The sequence below is a fragment of the Scyliorhinus torazame genome, chromosome 7 (genome assembly GCF_047496885.1).
Source record: "Scyliorhinus torazame isolate Kashiwa2021f chromosome 7, sScyTor2.1, whole genome shotgun sequence".
Taxonomy (NCBI): domain Eukaryota; kingdom Metazoa; phylum Chordata; class Chondrichthyes; order Carcharhiniformes; family Scyliorhinidae; genus Scyliorhinus; species Scyliorhinus torazame.
In genome coordinates, this window is record NC_092713.1 from 11,509,372 (window position 1) to 11,533,055 (window position 23,684).

At 49.8% G+C, this 23,684-nt stretch overlaps 1 protein-coding gene across 2 annotated transcripts in view; it reads left to right on the forward strand.

Annotated features, from left to right (window-relative positions):
* syde2 (synapse defective 1, Rho GTPase, homolog 2 (C. elegans)) overlaps positions 1-23,684 on the forward strand; it is a 153,772-nt gene that overhangs the window by 106,800 nt on the left and 23,288 nt on the right. For both annotated transcript variants that reach the window (XM_072510312.1, XM_072510313.1), the window contains exon 5: positions 21,287-21,468. In XM_072510312.1, coding sequence (XP_072366413.1) covers positions 21,287-21,468 — 182 coding nt within the window. The remainder of the gene's footprint in view (positions 1-21,286; positions 21,469-23,684) is intronic.

The window sequence follows — 23,684 nt, forward strand, 5'->3', positions numbered from 1 at the left end:
AGTCATGCAGGGCACTAGTGAGATCGCATTTGGTATACTGTTTATTGGTAACCTTGGGCGTCATTCTCCGACCCCCCGCCGGGTCGGAGAATGGCCGTTGGCCGCCGTGAATCCCGCCCCCGCCCCCGCCGAAGTCTCCGAAGGGAGAAAAGTCGGCGGGGCGTTAATGGCGCCGCTGCCGCGGAGAATGTCACGGGTCTGCGCAAGGCAGCCGATTTTCGGCCTGTCGATATTCTCCCTTCCGGATGGGCCGAAGTCCCGTCGACGTGATGACCGTTCACGTCGACGTCAATCAAACCTCCTTTTCATCGGCGTGACCCGGTGCTCCAGGCTCACGCCGACCAGCGAGGAGGTGAGTGACGGCCTGGGGGGTTGGCTCTGGGCAGGAAATGGCGTGGCCGCAGACTGATTGCCTGAGGAGAGGTGTGTCTCGGCTTGTGTGTGTGCGCGGCGGGGGGGGGGGGTGGTTAGAGTAGGCTGGGCTCCGGGGGAGTGCCGGGAGGGGGTCCGTGCCGGGGTGGAGGTTGGGGGTTGGGGAGGGGGTCCGTGCCGGGGTGGAGGTTGGGGGGGGGGTCCGTGCCGGGGTGGAGGTTGGGGAGGGGGTCCGTGCCGGGGTGGAGGTTGGGGAGGGGGTCCGTGCCGGGGTGGAGGTTGGGGGTTGTGGAGGTGGTCCGTGCCGGGGTGGAGGTTGGGGGGGGGGGTCCATGCTGGGGTGGAGGTTGGGGGTTGGGGAGGGGGTCCGTGCCGGGGTGGAGGTTGGGGGTTGGGGAGGGGGTCCGTGCCGGGGTAGAGGTTGGGGGGGGGGTCCGTGCCGGGGTGGAGGTTGGGGAGGGGGTCCGTGCCGGGGTGGAGGTTGGGGAGGGGGTCCGTGCCGGGGTGGAGGTTGGGGGTTGTGGAGGGGGTCCGTGCCGGGGTGGAGGTTGGGGGGGGGGGGGTCCGTGCTGGGGTGGAGGTTGGGGGTTGGGGAGGGGTTCCGTGCCGGGGTGGAGGTTGGGGGTTGGGGAGGGGGTCCGTGCCGGGGTGGAGGTTGGGGGTTGTGGAGGGGGTCCGTGCTGGGGTGGAGGTTGGGGTTGGGGAGGGGTTCCGTGCCGGGGTGGAGGTTGGGGGTTGGGGAGGGGGTCCGTGCCGGGGTGGAGGTTGGGGGTTGTGGAGGGGGTCCGTGCCGGGGTGGAGGTTGGGGGTTGTGGAGGGGGTCCGTGCCGGGGTGGAGGTTGGGGGGGGGTCCGTGCTGGGGTGGAGGTTGGGGGTTGGGGAGGGGGTCCGTGCCAAGGTGGAGGTTGGGGGTTGGGGAGGGGGTCCGTGCCGGGGTGGAGGTTGGGGGGGGGGTCCGTGCCGGGGTGGAGGTTGGGGAGGGGGTCCGTGCCGGGGTGGAGGTTGGGGAGGGGGTCCGTGCCGGGGTGGAGGTTGAGGGTTGTGGAGGGGGTCCGTGCCGGGGTGGAGGTTGGGGGTGGGGGTCCGTGCTGGGGTGGAGGTTGGGGTTGGGGAGGGGTTCCGTGCCGGGGTGGAGGTTGGGGGTTGGGGAGGGGGTCCGTGCCGGGGTGGAGGTTGGGGGTTGTGGAGGGGGTCCGTGCTGGGGTGGAGGTTGGGGGTTGGGGAGGGGTTCCGTGCCGGGGTGGAGGTTGGGGGTTGGGGAGGGGGTCCGTGCCGGGGTGGAGGTTGGGGAGGGGGTCCGTGCCGGGGTGGAGGTTGGGGGTTGTGGAGGGGGTCCGTGCCGGGGTGGAGGTTGGGGGGGGGGGTCCGTGCTGGGGTGGAGGTTGGGGGTTGGGGAGGGGGTCCGTGCCGGGGTGGAGGTTGGGGGTTGGGGAGGGGGTCCGTGCCGGGGTGGAGGTTGGGGGGGGGGTCCGTGCCGGGGTGGAGGTTGGGGAGGGGGTCCGTGCCGGGGTGGAGGTTGGGGAGGGGGTCCGTGCCGGGGTGGAGGTTGGGGGTTGTGGAGGGGGTCCGTGCCGGGGTGGAGGTTGGGGGGGGGGGGTCCGTGCTGGGGTGGAGGTTGGGGGTTGGGGAGGGGTTCCGTGCCGGGGTGGAGGTTGGGGAGGGGGTCCGTGCCGGGGTGGAGGTTGGGGGTTGTGGAGGGGGTCCGTGCCGGGGTGGAGGTTGGGGGGGGGTCCGTGCTGGGGTGGAGGTTGGGGGTTGGGGAGGGGGTCCGTGCCGGGGTGGAGGTTGGGGGTTGTGGAGGGGGTCCGTGCCGGGGTGGAGGTTGGGGGGGGGGTCCGTGCTGGGGTGGAGGTTGGGGGTTGGGGAGGGGGTCCGTGCCGGTGTGGAGGTTGGGGGTTGGGGAGGGGGTCCGTGCTGGGGTGGAGGTTGGGGGGGGGGGGGGTCCGTGCCGGGGTGGGTGATGGGAGGGCAAATGAGTTGGTCCACCTGGCCAGGTGCCAGCCTCCAACAGTTGGACCCATGCGGTTGGGTCCCCCACCAGGCCGTCATGTTTTCAGATCATCCAGCGATGTTGGCCGCCGTGGTGGCAGCCGCTCATGTCTATGTTGCCCTGGATGAGGAGGAGGAGGAGGAGGAGGAGGAGGAGCGTGCCAGAGAGGCGGCGCAGGCTGCCGCAGAGGGGCAGGCGGCAGCCGCCCAGGCTGGAGGGACACCTGACCGACAGGACGAGGAGGGGGAGGAGGACGTCGCGGCCCCACGGCAACGGAGGCACCCGAGGGCGCCCCGTGTGTACCGGCCCCGGCAGTCATACCAGGACCTCACGGACCGGGAATGCAGGAGGAGACTCCGGATGAGCCGGGAAACCGTGGCACACATCTGCCACCTGCTGGCACACCTGTCACCGCGTGGCACTGGCGGGGGACACCCTCTCCCCGTGTCCGTCAAGGTTACGGTGGCCCTGAACTTTTATGCAACGGGGTCATTCCAGGCACCGAGTGGGGACCTGTCCGGCATATCGCAGACATCGGTGCATCGGTGCATCCGGGCAGTGACAGATGCCCTTTATGCCATGGCGCACCGCTACATCCGCTTCCCCGTGGACCGGGCCAGCCAAGATGCCCGGGCCGTGGGCTTCTCTGCCATTGCCGGGTTCCCCATGGTCCAGGGCGCGATCGATGGGATGCACGTCGCCGTGCGGCCACCTGCAGATAACAGGGCCGTGTTCACTAATAGGAAGGGGACCTATTCGATGAACGTACAGGTGGTCTACGACCACCGCATGATGATCCTGCACGTCTGCGCCCGTTACCCAGGCAGTGTACACGACTCATTTGTGTTGTCGCGGTCATCCATCCCCGGCATGTACGAGGGACGCCATCCCCGGCTGAGGGGCTGGTTGCTGGGCGACAGGGGCTACCCATTGCGATCGTGGCTGATGACGCCTATACGGAGGCCACGCAATGAGGCGGAGAACCGCTACAATGATGCCCATGTAGCGACAAGGGGAGTGATCGAGAGGTGCTTTGGCGTGCTGAAGATGCGTTTCAGGTGCCTGGACCCCTCTGGGGGCGCCCTCCAGTATCGGTCAGATAGGGTCGGCCGCATCATTGTGATGTGCTGCGTCCTGCACAACATAGCCCAGCAGAGGGGCGATGTGCCGCAGGCAGAGGAGGGCGGAGTGGAGGAGCAGCAGGAAGAGGCCCAGTCCTCCCCAGATGAGGGGGATGGGGGCAATGGTCAGGGCAGACGGGGTAGACACAGACGGGTGGCTGTCCACCGTTACCGGCTGGCCCAGCGGGCACGGGACAGACTGATAGACGCCCGCTTCACTGACTAGATGGGCGTGGGAATCGGGTAGTATGGCCACAGACCGCACACCATGACAACAGCCGACCACCCACACCCCCCACCCATCCATCCACCCAGCACCATCACCCCCCTCCCCAACCCCACACACCCCACCCGCATGCACACCACCCCCCCACTCCCAATTGCCGATCCACCGGCGGCACAACGGGCCGGGCTCACCCAGTTGCGGGTGGACGCGTGTCTATCGCAGGCCATGGAGGATGATGACAACCCGCCTCCGATGAGCTCCTGGCTCTACATCATTGGACTATGTCTGACCCATGGCCACAGTACCACCATCCACCCGGACCATCCCTGCATGCGGCTGTGACACTGCAGCGCACGGTCCCGTCCTCTGCCCGGGGGATGTTGATGGCGGCCCAGGGGGAAGGGGGCAGACTCACCTGGGGCTGAGGTAAGACCACCCCTCACACACACACTTGCGCTCAACGTACATGACACCCCCGCACACTTTGGACAGAGCACAAAGGCAGCTTCGGTAGGTGTAACATTGACTTTAATAACCAAAGGAGTTCATGCACGTGCCCTAGCGCCTAAAACTCATCTGTGCCCTGCACCCGTGCCAACTTACTCAGTGTCTAATTGTTTGGCCTTACGGGCCCTTTGACTACGTCTACGTGGTTCCCCAGACGGTACAGCAGAACTGGAGGTGGACTCCTGTGATTCCTGCCCTCTGACACTGGATCCCTTTGGCGGCCGTTTCCTGGGGCGTCCTGGCCTAGATGGGCCAGGCTGCGGCCCGGGCGACTGGGATGGCGAGCTGCCAGCCTGTCCTGCCCGTTGCCCACCCGATGCACCTGGGACGGAAGGGGGGGAGTCCGAGGTGTCGCGGTGTACCGGGACCTCCCCTACAGAGGGAGCCGGGACGGACCACACCACCTCCTCCTCCCTCGGGGTGCCCGATGGCCCCCAGGCCTCTACATGGGTGGGGGATGCGAACGGACTGGCCATCCGACGCGCCCCCGACATCTGGCGCTGCCAGTCCTGGAGGCCCGTGCTGGTATCGACAGGGGTCTGCAGGTTTGCAGCCATGGAGCCCAGGGGGTTGTCGAACCCTGTCTGCGACAGTGCGACGCCAGCTCGCACATGGCCACTGGCGCCGATGCCCTCAGCGATGGCCTGCTGAGACTGGGCTATGGCCTGCTGAGACTGGGCTATGGCCTGCTGAGACTGGGCCATGGCCTGCTGAGACTGGGCTATGGCGTTGAGCGCCTCTGCCATCTGGCGCTGGCACTGGCTCATGGCCTCCTGTGAGAGGGCAGCCATTTCCTGGGCCACAGACGCCGCCTGCACGGAAGGCCCCAGGCCTCGCAAACCGTTCCCCATGTCTGACACCGTCGCACCCATTGCCTCCACCGCGGACGCCACCCGTGCGGTGTCAGCCTGGGTGGCACGCATGACCGGGACCACTCCCAGCTCCTGGACGCGGGTGGACTCCTCCACCTGCGACCGCAGCCGCCGCAAGCCACCCGTCACCCTATTCGCTCGTCTCCGTGTCGGTGGTTGCATCGGATCTATGTGTGGGTGTGGTAACTGCAGGAACCCGGGATCCATCTGGGCGGCAGATGTTCGCTTGGCCTGGGCTGCCCTCCGACCGCCCGGTCCCTCTGCTGCTCCTACCTCCACCTGCTGTACCGGGACGGCTGTGTTGTGCGCACCAGTGAGTGTACCAGACGCCTCATCACTAAAGTGCCCAACCGTGGTGAGTGTTTCTGCGATGGTGGAGGGTGTTGGTGACAGCAGTGGCGTTGTGTCGTGCTCTTCGTCCCACTCTGAGTCCATGGCACTTTGGGGTGGGGGTTCGTCTCCACCCATCCACTCTGAGTCACTGTCCGGTATTTCGTCTTCCCGGGTAGTGCTGTCCCGGGTAGTGCTGTCCCGGGTAGTGCTGTCCCGGGTAGTGCTGTCCCGGGTAGTGCTGTCCCGGGTAGTGCTGTCCCGGGTAGTGCTGTCCCGGGTAGTGCTGTCCCGGGTAGTGCTGTCCCGGGTAGTGCTGTCCCGGGTAGTGCTGTCCCGGGTAGTGCTGTCCCGGGTAGTGCTGTCCCGGGTAGTGCTGTCCCGGGTAGTGCTGTCCCGGGTAGTGCTGTCCCGGGTAGTGCTGTCCCGGGTAGTGCTGTCCCGGGTAGTGCTGTCCCGGGTAGTGCTGTCCCGGGTAGTGCTGTCCCGGGTAGTGCTGTCCCGGGTAGTGCTGTCCCGGGTAGTGCTGTCCCGGGTAGTGCTGTCCCGGGTAGTGCTGTCCCGGGTAGTGCTGTCCCGGGTAGTGCTGTCCCGGGTAGTGCTGTCCCGGGTAGTGCTGTCCCGGGTAGTGCTGTCCCGGGTAGTGCTGTCCCGGGTAGTGCTGTCCCGGGTAGGGGTGTCCCGGGTAGGGGTGTCCCGGGTAGGGGTGTCCCGGGTAGGGGTGTCCCGGGTAGGGGTGTCCCGGATAGTGGTGTCCTGGGTAGTGGTGTCCTGGCTCGGATGTGACGGGGGCCTGTGGCTGCCCCCCTCATCGCTGGGTGGTCGCTCCCGCACGTGACGGGGGTGTCGTCTCCCTGTTGCTCCAGGTCTCTCCGTCTCCCGTGGTCTCCGAGGGGCATCCTGCGGGCGTCGCATGCTGGAGGGTTCGGGTCTCTCCGTCTCCCGTGGTCTCCGAGGGGCATCCTGCGGGCGTCGCATGCTGGAGGGTTCGGGTCTCTCCGTCTCCCGTGGTCTCCGAGGGGCATCCTGCGGGCGTCGCATGCTGGAGGGTGCGGGTCTCTCCGTCTCCCGTGGACTCGGAGGGGCATCCTGCGGGCGTCGCATGCTGGAGGGTGCGGGTCTCTCCGTCTCCCGTGGTCTCGGAGGGGCATCCTGCGGGCGTCGCATGCTGGAGGGTGCGGGTCTCTCCGTCTCCCGTGGTCTCCGAGGGGCATCCTGCGGGCGGTCTGCATCTGCGGGGATGGGTGCCTGGACGTTTGGTCCTGCGATACACAATGAAGCATGCATGGTTAGACATCAGGCAGTGATCAGGTGATACGGGAGAGGGGGATATGGGGACGGGCTGTTGGTGGCTCACTTGCTCGTGGGGCCCCGACCTCTGCATCAGCAACCTCCCGGTCCTCAGGTCCGCCAGCCAGTTCCAGGGCCCTTTCCTCGTGTACGGTCAGTGGCCTCTCATCAGCGGGCCCTCCTCCAGTCCTCACATGCTCCCTATTGTTGTGTGCGCGCTTCTCCTGGGGGGGGGGGGGTGGTGGCAGGGGTAAAAGGCAACAGTGTTAGGCAGGTATATGAATGCACGCCATCGGTTGCGCGTGCATTGCAGAGGTTAAGGTTAGGGCTGGATTCACTTGGGGATATGGGGGATGGGGGAGGGGGGATATGGGGGATATGGGGGAGGGGGGATATGGGGGAGGGGGGATATGGGGGATATGGGGGAGGGGGGGATATGGGGGAGGCGGGGATATGGGGGAGGCGGGGATATGGGGGAGGGGGGGATATGGGGGAGGGGGGATATGGGGGAGGGGGGGATATGGGGGAGGGGGGGATATGGGGGAGGGGGGGATATGGGGGGATATGGGGGAGGGGGGGATATGGGGGGATATGGGGGAGGGGGGATATGGGGGGATATGGGGGAGGGGGGATATGGGGGGATATGGGGGAGGGGGGATATGGGGGGATATGGGGGATATGGGGGAGGGGGGGATATGGGGAATATGGGGGATATGGGGGAGGGGGGGATATGGGGGAGGGGGGGATTTGGGGGATATGGGGGATGCTCACCCTGCCTGCTCTGACGAGGTCGTTCACCTTCTTGTGGCACTGGGTGCCTGTCCGTGGTGTTAGGGCCACAGCGGTGACGGCCTCTGCCACCTCCCTCCACAGACGCCGGCTGTGGCGTGGGGCAACTCTGCGGCCGTGCCCGGGATACAGGGCGTCCCTCCTCTGCTCCACCGCATCCAGGAGCGCCTCCACATCGCGTGACTCGAACCTCGGGGCTGAGCGACGGCCAGCCATCAAGTCGGGTGTTGCGGTCGGCTGTTCCGGTCGGGTGGGGGGGGAGCTGCGCGGCCTTATGAGCCGTCACGCCGTGCAGCGCGTATGACGCTGCACGGCGTGAACCACTGCGCAAGCGCGGATCCCGTTACGTCGCTGCTAGCCCATTTCGGGCCGCAGACTATCGGCCCATTTTTATAACGTGACGCAAGTGGGATTTGCGCCGTTTTTTGCGCCGATCGGCGGAGTTTCCGCCGATAACGGAGAATTTCGCCCCTGATTTCAGGAAAGTTAATCCGTTGGAACCAGTTCAGAGAAGGGTTAGCAGACTAATATCTTGAACTGGTGGGTTGAGTTATGAGGAATGGGTGGGTAGAATGGGGACATATCCATTGGGGTTTAGGAGAGTAAGAGGCAACATGACTGAAATATAGAAGAGGAGTCTTGACAGGGTGGATGTGGGAAAGAACTAAGGGCCATTATTTAAAAATAAGGGTCGTCCATTTAAAATGGAGAGGTGGTGAAATTCTTTTCCTTGCGTGTTGAGAATTCTCTTTCTGAGTAGGCGGTAATACTTATTAAGGCAGAGGTGGATAGATTCTTGATTAACAAGAGGTGGTGGCTATCGAGGGGGGGAGGGGGAAGGAGAGAAGAGGGATGCAGATTTGAAGTTACACTCCGATCAGCCCTGATCTTATTAAATGGCAGAGCAGGCTCAAGGGGCTGAATGGCCTATTCCCACTCTTTGTACGTTCGAGTGGAGTTAATAGTATAAGCAAGATGACTAAATATGTGGAAATAACCATAAGCAAAATGGGATCACCCTTCGGAATTCGAAAGTCATCTGTAAGAGAAGGTACTGTAACGTTTCAAGGGATTGAATTAATTATTGTTAAACTGATGACTGAATACTTGACAAAAATCCAACTAAGTAACGCACCTGGCAACAGCAGGCTATTCGAGTGTTATCTGGAGGATGGGTTAACTACTATTAAATATATCAAAATGTTAAGACTTGGATATAAATGATCAATGGCTATTTTTGCTGACATGAGACAACATGATGAAAATACATGAATTTCAGATGAATAGAGGGAGATTCAGATGCAATTCAAGGAAGCATTAATTTGATTAAGGGTAATTGATTGATGAAGCAACTTGATCAAAAGGTATTTGTGTGTGGTAGCTTAGATACCTTCAAAGCATGATTAGAAAAGAGGTTTGAAAAGAAATACATTATTAAATATGTCTACTAGGAAGTCAGGCTACATGCTCCTGTAAGGCAGGGTTATGTGCTTTAGTGCTTGCCAAACTGCAATATTTTGCCTGTTCACTTCAGTGTGTGTAAAGTTTTGGGCTAACGACACTGAAGTAGATAACAGTGGCTGTAATTTGGAGCTTTCAGCTTTCTAGATCTTTAGTTTTAACCAGTATTTAGTATATATTTGGCAAGTTTATATTGTAATTTGACTTCTGAATTGGTAGCTTAATATGTTCATGTTTGGCTCTGCTTTGTTTACTATCTGAATAAATGTCACCGTGTTTAATTTTTAGAAATAAGAATTTATATGCCTTGACAACTGCTAACTTTCAGGTGACTTAAAATTGAGACAATTTTCTAGATGCCTAAATCTGCTTTCCCAGTAGACTAATATTGAAGTCAACTTTTTAAAAATCTGCTCCATCAACCACAATTTAAGCTGGCACAGCTATGATCTAATTAAATGAAAAAACATTTTAAAATGTGCCTGTTGTGTCCTCGAGTTTTTGTGATATTTTGTCAGCTCTATTCGATAATGTATATCATCAAAATTATTCAGCTTGAGAAGAATGTTGCCATTTTTAACTATGCAGCGAAGGCTGTGTTATGACATAGAACATAGAACATAGAAAATACAGCAAAGAACAGGCCCTTCGGCCCACGATGTTGTGCCGAACCTTTGTCCTAGATTAATCATAGATTATCATTGAATTTACAGTGCAGAAGGAGGCCATTCGGCCCTTTTAGTCTGCACCGGCTCCTGGAAAGAGCACCCTACCCAAACTCAACAACTCCACCCAACACCAAGGGCAATTTGGACATTAAGGGCAATTTATCATTGGCCAATTCACCTAACCTGCACATCTTTGGACTGTGGGAGGAAACCGGAGCACCCGGAGGAAACCCACGCAGACACGGGGAGGACGTGCAGACTCCGCACAGACAGTGACCCAAGCCGGAATCGAACCTGGGACCCTGGAGCTGTGAAGCATTGTGCTATCCACAATGCTACCGTGCTGCCCTTAAGAACAAATAAATTTACACTATATCATTTTACCGTAATCCATGTACCTATCCAATAGCTGCTTGAAGGTCCCTAATGTTTCCGACTCAACTACTTCCACAGGCAGTGCATTCCATGCCCCCACTACTCTCTGGGTAAAGAACCTACCTCTGATATCCCTCCTATATCTTCCACCTTTCACCTTAAATTTATGTCCCCTTGTAATGGTTTGTTCCACCCGGGGAAAAAGTCTCTGACTGTCTACTCTATCTATTCCCCTGATCATCTTATAAACCTCTATCAAGTCGCCCCTCATCCTTCTCCATTCTAATGAGAAAAGGCCTAGCACCCTCAACCTTTCCTCGTAAGACCTACTCTCCATTCCAGGCAACATCCTGGTAAATCTTCTTTGCACCTTTTTCAAAGCTTCCACATCCTTCCTAAAATGAGGCGACCAGAACTGTACACAGTACTCCAAATGTGGCCTTACCAAAGTTTTGTACAGCTGCATCATCACCTCACGGCTCTTAAATTCAATCCCTCTGTTAATGAACACGAGCACACCATAGGCCTTCTTCACAGCTCTATCCACTTGAGTGGCAACTTTCAAAGATGTATGAACATAGACCCCAAGATCTCTCTGCTCCTCCACATTGCCAAGAACTCTGCCGTTAACCCTGTATTCCGTATTCATATTTGTCCTTCCAAAATGGACAACCTCACACTTCTCAGGGTTAAACTCCATCTGCCACTTCTCAGCCCAGCTCTGCATCCTATCTATGTCTCTTTGCAGCCGACAACAGCCCTCCTCACTATCCACAACTCCACCAATCTTCGTATCGTCTGCAAATTTACTGACCCACCCTTCAACTCCCTCATCCAAGTCATTAATGAAAATCACAAACAGCAGAGGACCCAGAACTGATCCCTGCGGTACGCCACTGGTAACTGGGATCCAGGCTGAATATTTACCATCCACCACCACTCTCTGACTTCTATCGGTTAGCCAGTTCGTTATCCAACTGGCCAAATTTCCCACTATCCCATGCCTCCTTACTTTCTGCATAAGCCTACCATGGGGAACCTTATCAAATGCCTTACTAAAATCCATGTACACTACATCCACTGCTTTACCTTCATCCACATGCTTGGTCACCTCCTCAAAGAATTCAATAAGACTTGTAAGGCAAGACCTACCCCTCACTAATCCGTGCTGACTATCCCTAATCAAGCAATGTCTTTCAAGATCCTCAGAAATCCTATCCTTCAGTACCCTTTCCATTACTTTGCCTACTACCGAAGTAAGACTAACTGGCCTGTAATTCCCAGGGTTAACCCTAGTCCCTTTTTTGAACAGGGGCACGACATTCGCCACTCTCCAATCCCCTGGTACCACCCCTGTTGACAGTGAGGACGAAAAGATCATTGCCAACGGCTCTGCAATTTCATCTCTTGCTTCCCATAGAATCCTTGGATATATCCCGTCAGGCCCGGGGGACTTGTCTATCCTCAAGTTTTTCAAAATGCCCAACACATCTTCCTTCCTAACAAGTATTTCCTCGAGCTTACCAATCTGTTTCACACTGTCCTCTCCAACAATATCGCCCCTCTCATTTGTAAATACAGAAGAAAAGTACTCGTTCAAGACCTCTCCTATCTCTTCAGACTCAATACACAATCTCCCGCTACTGTCATTGATCGGACCTACCCTCGCTCTAGTCATTCTCATATTTCTCACATATGTGCAAAAGGCCTTGGGGTTTTCCTTGATCCTACCCGCCAAAGATTGTTCATGCCCTCTCTTAGCTCTCCTAATCCCTTTCTTCAGTTCCCTCCTGGCTATCTTGTATCCCTCCAATGCCCTGTCTGAACCTTGATTCCTCAGCCTTACATAAGTCTCCTTTTTCCTCTTAACAAGACATTCAACCTCTCTTGTCAACCATGGTTCCCTCACTCGACCATCTCTTCCCTGCCTGACAGGGACATACATATCAAGGACACGTAGCACCTGTTCCTTGAACAAGTTCCACATTTCACTTGTGTCCTTCCCTGACAGCCTATGTTCCCAACTTATGCACTTCAATTCTTGTCTGACAACATCGTATTTACCCTTCCCCCAATTGTAAACCTTGCCCTGTTGCACGTACCTATCCTCTCCATTACTAAAGTGAAAGTCACAGAATTGTGGTCACTATCTCCAAAATGCTCCCCCACTAACAAATCTATCACTTGCCCTGGTTCATCACCCAGTACTAAATCCAATATTGCCCCTCCTCTGGTCGGACAATCTACATACTGTGTTAGAAAAGCTTCCTGGACACACTGCACAAACACCACCCCATCCAAACTATTTGATCTAAAGAGTTTCCACTCAATATTTGGGAAGTTAAAGTCGCCCATGACTACTACCCTATGACTTCTGCACCTTTCCAAAATCTGTTTCCCAATCTGTTCCTCCACATCTCTGCTACTATTGGGGGGCCTATAGAAAACTCCTAACAAGGTGACTGCTCCTTTCCTATTTCTGACTTCAACCCATACTACCTCAATAGGGTGATACTCCTCGAACTGCCTTTCTGCAGCTGTTATACTATCTCTAATTAATAATGCCACCCCCCCCCACCTCTTTTACCACCCTCCCTAATCTTATTGAAACATCTATAACCAGGGACCTCCAACAACCATTTCTGCCCCTCTTCTATCCAAGTTTCCGTGATGGCCACCACATCGTAGTCCCAAGTACCGATCCATGCCTTAAGTTCACCCACCTTATTCCTGATGCTTCTTGCGTTGAAGTATACACACTTCAACCCATCTCCGTGCCTGCAAGTACTCTCCTTTGTCAGTGTTCCCTTCCCCACTGCCTCACTACATGCTTTGGCGTCCTGAATATCGGCTACCTTAGTTGCTGGACTACAAATCCGGTTCCCATTCCCCTGCCAAATTAGTTTAAAATTTGATAAACTGTTTTGAGTATTAGTGATGTGGAAAGCTGATAGTTGCTGTTTTGACAGATTTACAATAGCCCAGGAATGGGCATTAATGCAGCAAATCTTGACCCAGAAAACAACTGGGCTGATATGGGCTTATTTATAATAAAGTGCACTGGCTGCCTGCAGTTTGCTTTCCTGTGTTGATTTTGGGAACAGGCCGGCAGCAATGTTCTTGCGTCGTCTCTGCATTCATTCGTGCAAATTTGCATGTCAAAGTTAAGCATGTATGCTTCACAGTTCAGTGAATAAGAAAAATGAGAAACCAATGAAGTGGATTCTGGGTTTAGTTTGCTGTCTAAATTTGTTCAGTACAGATTCAGGGTAAAGCACTGCAGTGAGCTGGCAATTGGGGCATTAAAGGTTTTAGTGGAACAAAAAACAGCTGTTTTTCACGGGGCTAATTTAACTAGTGGAGTGAGACTATGGCTCCTCTACTTCAGTATTAACTTATTAGACTGAATCACAGCATTTGACTTTAGTGGCAGCGTTTTTATTTTTAAACATTTATTCCAGATACGGTAACTTGGAAATAGAATTTTCAGTGACTAATTGTTTGTCCACCACTAATTATTAATTCGCCATAAGAAGGCAAGAAATAGGGGAAGGAGTTGGACATTTGATCTTTTGAGTGCGCTGCGCCATTCAAGAAGGTCATGGCTGATCTTCTACCTTAACTCCACGTTTCTTCGCCATTGTCATATCCCTCAATTTCCTTAGTATCCAAAAATCTATTTGATCGCTGCCTTGAAATTTAACCCCACTATTTAAGAAAGAAGAGAGTGAGAGTGGCCTTGTATGAGTAGTAGGGAAAATCCTAGAACCTATAATCAAGGGTATGACAACAGGACATTTAGAAAATAGTGCTAGGATTGGACAGAGCCAACATTGATTTGGGAAAGGGAAATCATATTTAACAAACATATTGGAGTTTTTTGCAGATGGAACCAGTAGATAAGGAGGAACAATAAGGTGATCTATTTAACTTTTCAGAAATTTTTTGATCAGGTCCCACACAAGACATTAGTAATGGGATGAGGGGGTGGTAGAATACCTTAGCATGAATTGAGAACTGGTTAACAGACAGGCAGGCAGTGACTAGTGGGGTACCACAAGGATCAGTGCAACAAAAGTTGACCAGAATAATTCCAGAGATAGAGGAATTGCCCTACGAAGAAAAATTAAATAGACTGGACCTTTATTCTTGGACAGTGACCCCCTGCTACAGATTCCACAGTCAAGAGAAATATCCTCCCCGCATCTACTCTGTCAAGATGCTGAAGAATTTTGTATTTCAGTGAGATCAGATCAAAGAGATTCCCTCATTTCAGGAATTAATCCAGTGAACCTTTGTTGCACTCCCTCTAAGGCAAGTATATCTCTTCGAAGGTAAGGACGGCAGATTTCCTTCCCTGAAGGACATTAGTAAACCAGATGTGCCTTTAGGATAACCAATGATAGTTTCATGGTCAACAATAATGAGACTGGGTTTCAGTTCCAGATTTATTTGAATTCAACTTCCACCAGCTGCTGTGGTGGGGTTTGAATTCATGTCCCAAGAGCATTTACTTGGGTCTCTGGATTGCTAGTCCAGTGACATCATGACATGATCACTGTCATCATCTCCCCTTTTATAGCTGCTCCCCCCAACCTCTTCCTTTCTTGAGTTATGCGATTTATTATTTTCCAATCCACGGGCACCGTTCTGGATTCTCGGGAATTCTGGAAGATCAAAATCGATGCATCCAATATCTTTGTAGCTACCATTTTAAAACCCTGGGATGTGATCCATCAGGCCTGAGGGATTTGTTAGCTTTTAGTTCCATACATTTCTCCAAGGCAAGTATATCTTTACTTTGCTAATGCTGCTTTTTTTACATCTTATTCTCACTCAACCCTTATTTCTCCAGTATTTCTGGAATTTGTTTTGTGTCTTCTCCCATGAAGACAGATACAAAGTATTTGTTAAAGTGTCTGTCACTTCCTTTGTCCCAATTATAATTTCTCCTGTCTTTGCCTCCAAGCGACCCACATTTACTTTTTCTAATCTTTGTTACATCTCTGCAGAAGCTAATGCAGTATGTTTTTATCTTGTTAGTTTGCTTTGGTTATCCGCCACTGCCAATTAAAATAAAACCTTTCTGAAGCTGATGTTTTCATTAGACAAATTGCACAAATATGTGGAGAGAATATAAATAACTTGATACATTGAGTGGCAAAAGCCTAGCTACATCAAATTTTGTACATTTGACTTGTTGGCCCAAATGTTCCCCAGGGGACATGCCTCTGAGGTTCCCCAGAAGATGCACTGACCCTACGCAAGGACTCCATAGAAAATGCCTGGGAAGTTCAAACTCCCAATGGGCAACCCTGCTCTGGCACCAATCGAAAGTCGAACTTAAATCGGAAACATTGGATGGTTCTGACTCGCTTAGCAGAATAGTTACTCAGGACAAGTTAGAATGACTGCTCCTGGGGAACTATAGTTCTGACATCCCTTCCCCTGAGTGCCACATCTCTTAGAACATATAGAACTGTACAGCACAGTACAGGCCCTTCGGCCCACGATGTTGTGCCAAACCTCTTATGCATTTCATCTAATCATGGGTGTGGCATTGTGGACAAATCTTTGTGGCCTTATTGTTGCTGCAAAAGATGGCTGTGTGAAATTTCTTAAATCCCCCCCTCCCACAACTCTCATATCCCCAAATGGTCATCTGGGCTCACAGCAATAAAAGGTTTGGGAAGTACTGCCGTACACACTCACTTTCTCCATGGCTGAGACCGTTAAATTTTCCTGCTTTATGCCTACTGGTGGGTATGGCTTCACAACCCCTGACGCTGCTGACCTGCGCTGAATAATCCCAGGAGCCGGTACACTGCACACTTCTTATCAGGCCCAAGTCAGAAGGTGAGGCGAGAAATGTCCAGCTCCCGCGTAAGGTAAATAAAAAGGAGCGGATTGCGATTGCAATTCCTTGGAAGTTCTGATCCATTAACGAGTAAATGCAGCCGTGAAGTTTAAATTTGAAATATTTTTATTGTTTTGGAAGCAGTGCAAAAAAAATCAAAGTTTGCAATTGAGTCTCACTTTGTTACAAAATAAATGCCAGCAGGAGTGTGTCTGGTAATTATTTGTTTCAGATTGAGGGAAGGTGCTGGAGGTGCAAGGAAACGTATCAGACTTTAAACCTGCCTCCATTTTTTGAATGAGTACCAGTTCAGCTATGCGATACAGACCTGTTGGTGTTTGTGCATAAAACGTTGTACAGATTAAAATGTGTTTTAGGATTTGGCTTGATTTTGTGCCCATCAGCCTTCCCATTCTTCAACACATTTGTTTGCTAATAACAGGCATTGAGATCTGGCCAACTCTTGACTGTGGATGAGTAACAAAGTGTGGTTGGTTGATTATATGAGAACAGAAATAGTTAATTTCAGTTGTTTGTACAGAAGTTATTATTTAGGTTCTAAGATATGTACGTGATAGCATTGTATGTGAAGGATCTGGATAACTGTGTAATGATAAACGTCATTCACAAACAATGGGTAGGAAAGGGTCAGCACAGCAGCCACTTTCGACCAGGGGTGCCAGTCAGATTTTAAGAGTTCCCCCGAGTTCAAATGTATCAGAATCCTTTGTCTGGGTCCATTTTATTGATGGGTCAAATAATGGAGCATTTAGCTTAAAGAGGGGTCAGATGATCAGAATAAATGACTGTTTGGGGCAGCCTTATTGCTACAGCCCAAAGATGGAAAACTGCTGCTGCAGCTATAGAGATTTTATAATATGTATTTTACACTCTATTGAAATTGAAGAAAAATGTTTTAATATCAAATGCATTAGCACAAATAACAAACTCTCTGCATAGTATTTATGAAATGAACATAATAATTTATGTCATAATAAATGCTTATTACATCATAATTGCATAAGTTACTATTTTGAACTGAAAGATTAACACTCTGGTCTTTGCAACCTTTTGCTAGTTTCACACAACATGTGGGTTAACTTCTTTTTAATTTGCTAAAAGCACCTTGACTAAGCTTGCAGAATTGTTTGCTTGTCAGCTTTTTCCCACAAATTGATATCACTGGGTTTTCACTTAGAACCAGAAACATGTTCCTAATTAAATTAGGAGAAAATTGATTGTATTGTTAATGTGCCATTAATACAGAAATAAAATTACTTTGGTAAAATTACAGAACCCTTTTTAACCTGCTTATCAATTAATCTTTTGGTTTCTATCTGATTTTTAATGTTCTGAATTTTAGTATTATTTATAGTGCTTCTTCCAGTTGCAATTACTTAAATTTATTGCCCTTTTTATAGTAACCCAAGGATATTGGTTCTCAGCACAGTATACTACGTAGCACTCAAACAACAGCTGTGTGTGTGTCACTGTTCAAAGGTTTGATTTAAAACCTCCATTTGCAAATGTATGTAGACGCTAGTGAAATTGAAGCTGAGTGCTCATAATTTTGACACCGCTATTAAATCTTGCTTAACCTTCTTCCTCTTATCATTGGTACCATTCCAGTAAATCACCTCTATCAAAGGCCTTAACGTCCTTACTAATGCACAGTGCTTGGAATTTGGAGAGCATATTCTAGTTGCAGTCTAAGCAGTGATTTATATTTGGTGCAACTTCCTTGATTTTGTAATGTCTTTTTTTTGTGTGTATGCTTTTTCAACAATCTTATCAAATTGTCCTACCACCTTCAATGATATGTGGTCTCTGTCCCTTTATCCTCAAAATTACACCATTTTGTGTACATTAGGTTTCTGTTCGTTTTGAAGCATGAAGGAGGAAGAATCGATTATACTGCTCTGCATTAAACTTAATCTGCCATGAGTTTGCTAATTCCACAATTCTGAGCCCTTCTGAATTCTGCTGCTATCCTCTTCCCTGTTCATTACTTTCCAAGTTTTGGGCAATCTCCATCCTTGGAAATTATACCCCTATGTCCAAGTCTCTAATATGTATCAGAAAGCAGTGGTGCTAATACTGAACCATTGATGCCACTGTATAGACATCCATCTCTTAACCAATTTTGTACCCCAGCTGCCACAGCCTGTTTAATCCTATGGACTTCAAGTTTGCTAATAAGTTCATTGTGGCACTGTATCAAGCACCTTTAAAAGTCCATATACAATTCAATTGCACTGCTTTCATCAACTCTCTCCTTTATTTCATCAAAGAACTCAATCAAGTTTGTCAGACCATCATTAGTTCCCTCCAGACCAATGTAATAAAACTAAACCCAGGACTCCAGCTGGGGTGAGACCAAGGCTCCACACAACTGAGGCATTTCTTCCACCTTCTGAGATACAGGTCAATTCTCCCTTGGCCTTTTTGATTACTTTTTGCACATGTGATACCTTTGCGACCTGCTTATCTGGATCCAGTTGCTCGTCTCTAGCTATTTCCCCCACATGTAAATGTAAATAATCTTTATTGTCACAAGTAGGCTTACATTAACACTGCAATGAAGTTACTGTCACCACACTGCGGCACCTGTTCGGGTACACGGGGAAAATTCGGAATTCTCAGCTGGTACGGGAATTGAACCCGCGCTGCTGGCCTTGTTCTGCATTACAAACCAGCTGTCTAGCCCACTGAGCTAAACCATCCCGACTGCAATTGAACTCCACCCGCCATAGTTTTTTTTACACACCTAATATGCTAAATTAGAATTTGCTGCTTCCACCCACACAACGTTATTCCTAACTTGGTGTCACCTGCAAACTAATAATAATAATAGCTTATTGTCACAAGTAGGCTTCAATGAAGTTACTGTGAAAAGTCCTGGATATATAACTTTATTCCTTCACCATGTTATATGAGTACGGATTCCTGGGAAATATTTCTTGTCACATCCTGCCAAACAAGAGTACATTCACTTTACCCCTTCTCTTCTCCTTCTGCCGCCCAGCCAATTGCTAGCTCTTGTCTGAATGTTTACTTCCACTTCATGCTTTTTAATTTTTGCTACTAATCTCCTGTGCAGTAACTTGTTTATGCATTCTGGAGTCCACATAAGACCACATTTATAGATGCTCCCATGAACAGCATGCAAATCATTTCCTCCAAAGATCAGTCAGAAATGGCCTATCCTTCAGCTTCATGCTGATTCTGATCAGTTTGTACTTCAAGTGCTCAGACTGCCTGTTCCTGATGGATTCCATTATTTTTGGTTAACACTGCTGCCTCACAGCACCAAGGACCCGGGTTCAAATCCAGCTTCAGGTGACTGTGTGTAGTTTGTATTTTCTCTCTCTGTATGCTCCGGGTGCTCAGAGGACGCCAAAGACGTGCAGATTAGGTGGATTGACCATGCTAAATTGCCCCCCGGTGTCCAAAAGATTAAACTGGGTTAGGGGATGGGGTGTGGGCATGGGCCTAGGTAGGGCGATCTTGCCAAGGGCCAGTGCCGACACGATGGGCTGAATGGCCTCTTGCACTGTAGGGATTCTATGAATTCCCTATAATTGATGTTAAACTAACATCTGTATCTTCTACATGTCTTAACAAAAGTGACATTTGCCAATTTTCAATTCAGTGGCACAGTTCCTGAATTGGAATACATATGAGGTTTTCCACCTATTTCTTCAAGCCTATGGTGGGGACTATTGTATCATTGATATTATCTGTTTTTAAAATCTCATTATTTTCTCAACATTGTTTTTCTTGTAATCAACCTCACCTTGACTAGCCATTAAGTCTCCTTGTACCACTGATACTTTGTCATCTTCCTCCACTGAAAACTGATTCATTTAACAAGTTTGTCATTTCTTTATTATATATTGTATCTCCTGCATCTGTCTTTAATCGGTCCACATTTTCCCATTATCACTTCTTTCCTCAAAATATTTGTAAAAATCGCAGTTATCTCTTGTTCATTCTCTCTTCTACAACTATTTATGTGGCAACATTTGCAATGAGTTGTGGCACATTGATTGCCTCTATCTAGCCCCAGTTGTGGGCTTGTCTGATGCCCCCATGTCGACGTCCAGCAAATATTAGAGAGCAGAAGCGGAACCATAATCAATTTCTCCTACCTAACCTAGGAGAACTGGTTGTAGTGGTGCCCCTAGCACTGCCCTGGTTTAGACAACTAAACACAACCAGGGACCAAATCTGGGAACTTGTACATAACAGAGGTTATACTTACGGTAAAAATTGCCATATATAATTTTGCATGGTCAATTACTTTCCTGGTGACGGTACTGTTGTTTGGTACAGTTAAACATTGGGAAAATTGAAGTCATCCTCCTTTACACCCACCACAAACTATTTTGTTGTTACCGATTTTAATCTCCTCTCCGACCACTGTCTTTCTTTCATCCTTGGCACAGTTGTTAGTACTGTTGCCTCTGCGCCAGGGAACCGGTTCAATTCCGGCCTTGGGTAACCGTCTGTGTGGAGTTTCCACATTCTCCTCGTGCATGTGTGGCTTTCCTCCCGGGTGCTCCGGTTTATGCCACAGTCCAAAGATGCGGAGGTTAGGTGGATTGGCCATTGGTCAATGCACAGCGTTATGGGGATAGAATGGGGTGTGGGCCTAGATAGGGTGCTCTTTCGAATAGGCGATAGTGACTTGATGGGTCAAATGGCCTCCTTATGCACCCAAGGGATTCTATGAATCTTATTCAATCCTGATCTGAACCTCTAACCTTATTTCCTTGCTCCACCATTGTCAGTCAGGCTCTGGAATTTCCTCCCTAAGCTGGTCTGCATTTTCACCTCCCACTCTTCATTCTTTAAAACCCTCCTTAAAATGTGCCTCTTTGACCAAATGTACTCTTTTTTTTTTTCCCTCAGTGGCCATTGTTATTTGTTTACACCTCTGAAAAGCCTTTGAATCTCAGGCACTATATAAATGCATGTCAAAGACTCAAAAGAAGCCCAAAATTCTGACTTGATTTTGATATTTCAAAAAGTATCTGATGTTGAATACAGTAACCAGCTTTAGTTATGGCATTCTCATGTAATTTCTTCCTTGACCTATTTCACTCTGGTGAAGGTTTGGAATATTTTTGCGATTTATATTCTCTTTAGCCAGGCAGGTGCTGTACTTATTGGTGTCTCTACCTTTTGATGCATTAAGATCTTTAATAATTTGTGAATAAAGATATTTATGTGGAGTTCTTTTTAGCTGTTTTTTTTTTTTAATGGACCAGTATTCAACGTGAAATTTGCTCATACTATCATTTTGTCTACCCCTCAGTCGCCAAGTTTAATTTATAAATGTCTTTGGGCTTTGCTGCATACTTAACTCATGACAGATATATGTACAAGACAGATGGCCTCATTTGTTGTTTTTCAACACATACAGGGGTTCTCAAGGATTATTTAAGGGAATTGCCATCTCCTTTGATAACAAAGCAGCTGTATGAAGCAGTTTTAGATACCATGGCTAAGCAACCCCTCAAGATCACCTCTTCTGGATGTGAGAATGACTTAAGTGATTCTGAATACACAGTCGGTCTCTTGGACTGTTTGCCTGAAGTGGAGAAGGTAAGCATGAATATCCTGTGTCTGAACAAACTTCTCTTATTTAGAATTGATTCATTTTGGGAGAACAAGAAGGGGTATGTGGGCCCAGTTACTGTAAATTCCTGGCTCTTAGGAACATAGGAATTAGGAGCAGAAGTAGGCATTCAGCCCTTCAAGCATGCTCTGCCATTCAATCAGATCAGCACTGATCGCTTCCTGGTCTCATATCCATCTCCCTACTTGTCCCCATATCCCTTTAACCCTTTTTTGAAATCAGAAGTATATCTCCTTCTTGAAACCATTTAATGATTCTTCTAGTCTCGCATAACTTTCAGACATGTACCTTTTTCCATCATTTTTGCCAATTGACAGTCAGAAAAGTGATGCAATCCCTAAGCTTCAAAATATTAGTCAAATATAAACTGGCTAATTTATAATTTTAATATTTGAGGAAAGCTACAATGCATTGGAGAAAGATTGATTTTTTTTGCCATTATTTGGTAAGCAGTTACATGAATGACTTTTCTTCGCTTTGTTACAATCAATACATAAACATGTGGGATAAACACTTAAATGATATAATTTTAGTAGAATAGATTGTTTATACTAAGTATGCAATATAGCTTGAAAGACATAGGAAGATATTTACAAACTAAATTTGGTGATTCAATGCAGCCGGTGCATGAAGACAAACTTCCTACCAATCTGAGAAACTGCCTTCAACTCTTATTCCGTCCCCCTTCTTTCATTCAACCCACTTCCCTCTAATTTCACAAGCCTCATCTTCTCAGTAGCCTCCTGTTTTTTTAGTCCTTAAAGTCTCTGTACATTGCATTCACTGTGTGTAACCCATCCGCCATAGCTATCACCTCCTCCAATAACTCTTCTCGGGATTAGATCAAATGTTCAAACATTCTCCAACACTTAATTTACACTTCTGCTTCAATTGTAATAAAGCAGACATGGTAAGTTTGATGAATAAATCCTTGCTTTATAAAACTTGGAAAGTCTGTGCATAATTATTGAATTCCCTGTGAAATAGAATCACAAACAACACTTACTATTGACTGAGGACATGCTATCCCAACTTTTCCTTGTTGGCCTTGCTGCTTTCTTTTATAGGTTGACCACACCATCCTCCTCTAATGCCTCTCCTCAGCTGTCTGACTCAGTGGGGCTGCTCTTCCTTTGTTCTACTCTTCACTATCCAATCTTTACCAGAGTATCTTAAGTTGGCTTCTACCCTCTCCCCTTCACCACTCACTCTGGATGTGCTGAAAGATCATTTCTTACCGCCTCCCCCAATATGTGTGCTGCCCTTTGGCGGCATTCACTGAAGACATGGAGTCAGCTACCACATGTCTGTTGACAGTGTCCAACTCTGCCAAGCCACCATCTGTCTTTACTATTTTATTGTCTCTGTTGTCAGACTGATCTGACATGCAGCCCTGTATGAGTTACAATTTCCTCAAGCTAAGCACTGGTAAGACTGAAGCCATTGTTTTCAACCCCTGCAACAATTTCAATAATTTCTCCATACTACTGCTGGCCATTGTCTCAGATTGAGCCAGACTGTTAATTTGAACTGAGCTGACCATACTTGCATCTCAATAAAGTTGCCTACCACATCTCTCTCCCTCAAAGTACCTGGTTAAAATTTCATCCATGCGACATCACCTCCAGTACCCACCCAGGTGTCTTCTACATCCATAAGCTTCAGTTGATCTAAAGCTCTGCAACTCATAACCTATCCCGTAACAACAAGATAAACTTTATGATTTCTGTTAAGCACAGTGTGACTATTCAGTCTGCGAACATGGATCAATTTAAATTTCTGGGATTGAAAGTGACCGCAAGCGAGGATGGTAGCACTGAAATCGAGCAAAGGCTCGTAATTGGCTGCTGTATAATTTGTCATCTGAATGAAATATGGAAAGCATCCAACATCTGCCTGCACTTAAAGGTGACTTGCAAAGTCCCTGGTCTGGAGAATTGCGTGGTTTGGCTGTGAGAAGAGGATTGCAGCTTTGAAATGTGGCTTTGAGAAAGGGTCCTGAAAATCAGCTGGGCAAAGTGATGAACCAATGAATTTGTCCATAGAAAAATCATCTGATGGGCTTTTAGCTGAAATTGAGAAGTATAATGGTGGAAAAGGAAGGTTGCGAGACTAGTGTTGGTGACCATGGAAAGTGAAACATCAGGAAGAAGAGGTCAGGTTGGAGAAGGTCTGGATGGGA